Here is a 3301-nt window from a genome sequence, read left to right on the forward strand (position 1 = left end):
AAACATCACAAATCTTGACAAAAAAATCAACTGTCCAAAAAATGACTTACCTAAATTTAAAATATCAGGCGACCTGATTTTATATAAAAATTTGGTGTTGCTAAATATTAGTCGACTGAGACTTGGTCCGGTCTCAATCGATTATATATTCGTGAGATCATGTATGAAGATTCGTGCAACTAGTGTAAAAAAAGTCTTACATTATGAGGCGGAGGGAGTATTTCTTTTTTATCTAGCATTATATTACTTGATTGAGACTTGGTTAAGTCTCAGTCAACTGAGACCTAGCCATACCCTAATTTATTTAATCAAGTCTACATAAGAAGAAAAAAGGAAAAGTGATAATGAATTTTTCTGCATGAATCTCCATGCTAGATCAAAAGAATATAGTATCGACCGTGACATAACGAAGTGTCAGTCGACTGAGACTTAGCAAAACTGTAAAATTTAACAATAACAGGTAGTTAAATGATGTGGTAACCTTTATAGTAGCTCCCATTACAATGATTTGAGAGGGCATATATGTGGAGATTATTCGTTCCCAGCCGGCCGGTCCAGCCGATCCTTAATTTTCTTTCCAACATGTATACGTTTCTTCCGTCGTTGTTCTTTTGAGAGGGGTTAACTAGCCCCCATATGCATGCTTAGTTATATTCCACCAGAGCAAAAAAGAAAATCGATCGCCAAGAATTACAACAACAGTAACACAATTACACAACACACAAGAATGGAGTACGTACATATACATACAATAATGGAAACAAACTCATGGCCTAGACCTCCTCGTGTACATCACTCATTTCATATCTGTCAATGGATTAATTAGTTGGATCAGGACTTCAGGCGGGGAGGTAGGACGGCGGCATCGGCAGGCCGACGACCTTGCCGCAGCGGAGGGCGTTCTCTGGCATGTTGTACTCGTCGCGCAGCGACCTCGCCGGCGAGACGACGCTCATGTAGAGCTGCTCCCCGAGGTAGTGCCTCTCCCACAGGTTGGTCCTCACGTTCCACATCCCCGCGTTGTCGAACGTCAGCATCACCGCCGACCACGACCGCGGGTACACCTGGATCGTGTGCCTGCTCACCGCGTCCAGCAGGTTGTACGTCTTCCTCTCCGCCGGCGTCCACTTCCCCGGCCCCATCCTGCAATAATCACATGCATCAACTCCATTTCCATTCCATCGGCGCCGCCGCCCGTACATGCAATGCATGCATGAGTACAAGAAGGGTTACCCGACGGCGAAGAAGGCGTAGCCGTCGATGTGGACGGACTCCATGCTCTTCTCGGGGTTCTCGAAGACGACCTCGATGAAGGTGCGGAACTCGGCGCTGATGACGTTGGGCACGACGTGCATGGGGCCGTTCACGGCAGGGGGTTCGTCGCCCATCTGGTTGTACTTGAACACCTGGTCGCTGACGTTGAAGTACTCGGCGAGCTTCAGGGGTGTGTCGGCGTCCACGTGGGACACGCCGTTGAAGCCGTACCTGAGCTTGCCGTCGATGTGGCCGCGGGTGACCATGAGCTTGATGGTGCGGGTGATGTTGATCTGGCCGTAGTGGTAGGACCCCTGCGGGTTGGGACGCGCCGCGCTGGCCGTCAGGTTCCACCGGAAGGACCTCCACTGGTTGATCGACCAGGCCCAGCCGGCCGGCGGCTCCGGGACGTTAGCCGCCGGCGGGGTGTTGGAGCCGGCGTAGCGGATGACGGCGGAGACGGAGCTGGGGCCAGCCATGAACCTGGTGGAGGCCACCATGAGGTAGTCCGCGGGCTTCTGGTCGGCGTCGACGAGGACGGCCATGCACTGGCCCACGTGCACGTCGAGCGACTCGTACATGCCCTGTATCGTGTGGGAGCCGTCCATCTCCACGAGCTTCATGTCGTGGCCCTGGATGCGGAAGTTGAGCGACGACTTGATGCCGACGTTGCAGATGCGGAGTTGGTACGTCTTGGCGGCCTCCCAGGTGAACATGGGCGGGTCGGCCGCCTCCTTGCCGCCCCTGCCGTTGATGAGCACGCCCGCGGGGCGGCCGAAGTTGCGGCCGGCGTCGAGGAGGCTGGCCATGACGGCGTGGTCCTTGGTGAACCAGTCGCCGATGAGGACCTGCAGGTCGTCGGCGGGCGGGTCGTAGGGGACCGGGATGAGGAGGCGGCTGACGACGCTGATGAGGCCGAAGCCGCCGACGACGCGCTGCATGCCGATGGAGGGGAAGTAGAAGAAGGTGCCGATCTGGTCCTTGGGCTGCCAGTGGTAGGTGTAATTGGTGCCGGGGGCGACGGGGCAGTTGGTGCCCGGGAGGCCGTCCTGCCACGAGTTCTTGCGGTGCTGGATGCCGTTCCAGGTGAAGAGGAGCGGCTGGTCCAGCTCGTTGAAGACGTTGACGACGATGTTGTTGTTGGAGGAGCAGTTGATCCGGGGGCCCGGGAACTCGCCGTTGATGAGGATCACCTTCTGCGGCGTGCCCACGATGTTCTTGGTCCCGTACGTCACGTGCCACTCCATGAACACGTACGGGTCCTCGGCCCGGGCCACCGTCGTGGACAGCAGCAGCAGCGCCAGCAGGAGGACGGCCCCCGCCGCCGTCCCGCGCATTGTCATCGTCGTCGCCATCAAGATCAGGATCGGTGGCAGCAGGCGGGCGGGCTAGCTGGACGGCCTGGCGAGCGCTATATATCAAGTTCTGCTCTCTACATCACAAAATACGAACACATTCGAATGAATTGATCGGAAACCGCATGCATCCGACGACGATTTGTAGGCATGCCTTTGATGAATGATGCATGTATGCTGGGTGCGTGCGTACCTTGAAGGATTGTAATGTAGGAGTTGCGGGCGGCGGGATAGGTGGGACTATGAGGAGGCCATGGAAGACGTCCCCTGGTTGTCGTAGGGGTAGGACGGTGAAGGATGGGCAGGAAGGAGACCGGGGAGGTCAACCGGGGAGCTTCGGGGTGACGAGGGGACGCCGGGGCAGGGACTTATAGCTGCCGCCGCGCATGGCGGGGCAAAGGAGCGGTGCCGAGGAATGGCCGGACGCAGGCATGCAGTGTGTCTGTCTTGCCGCCGTTGCCGCTCTGTCCCTGTTTAGATCCGTTCCAGCGTCTCCCCAGCCAGTTCGGGCCAGGGCAGCCCAGCACGCACATAGCTGCAGCCAGCCTTAGATCATGCCATGTTGACATGTTTTGGCGCAGAAATGCCTTTTTGTGCTCGAGCTACATGGAGGTCCTTTTTTTGAAAAATTAAAAAAATGTTTGAATGATTCAAAAAAATTTGACGAAAAAGGAATCCAGAATATCATACAG

General features: G+C 55.6%; 1 protein-coding gene across 2 annotated transcripts; it reads right to left on the minus strand.

The window, feature by feature from the left end:
- Positions 1-668: 668 nt before the first annotated feature.
- LOC123094405 (L-ascorbate oxidase homolog) lies at positions 669-2952 on the minus strand. Of its 2 annotated transcripts, none has more exons than XM_044516419.1 (3): positions 2803-2952; positions 1234-2686; positions 669-1143 (listed from the first exon to the last, which is right to left on the minus strand). In XM_044516419.1, the coding sequence occupies exons 2-3, from the start codon at positions 2607-2609 to the stop codon at positions 840-842; spliced, it is 1680 nt and encodes a 559-aa protein (XP_044372354.1). In that variant the 5' UTR covers positions 2610-2686; positions 2803-2952; the 3' UTR covers positions 669-839. The 2 variants fall into 2 exon arrangements, with proteins under 2 accessions (XP_044372354.1, XP_044372361.1); XM_044516426.1 differs by having other exon boundaries at positions 1234-2655; positions 2803-2941.
- Positions 2953-3301: the final 349 nt, after the last annotated feature.

This window comes from Triticum aestivum, chromosome 1B, assembly GCF_018294505.1.
Source record: "Triticum aestivum cultivar Chinese Spring chromosome 1B, IWGSC CS RefSeq v2.1, whole genome shotgun sequence".
NCBI classification, from domain to species: Eukaryota; Viridiplantae; Streptophyta; class Magnoliopsida; order Poales; family Poaceae; genus Triticum; species Triticum aestivum.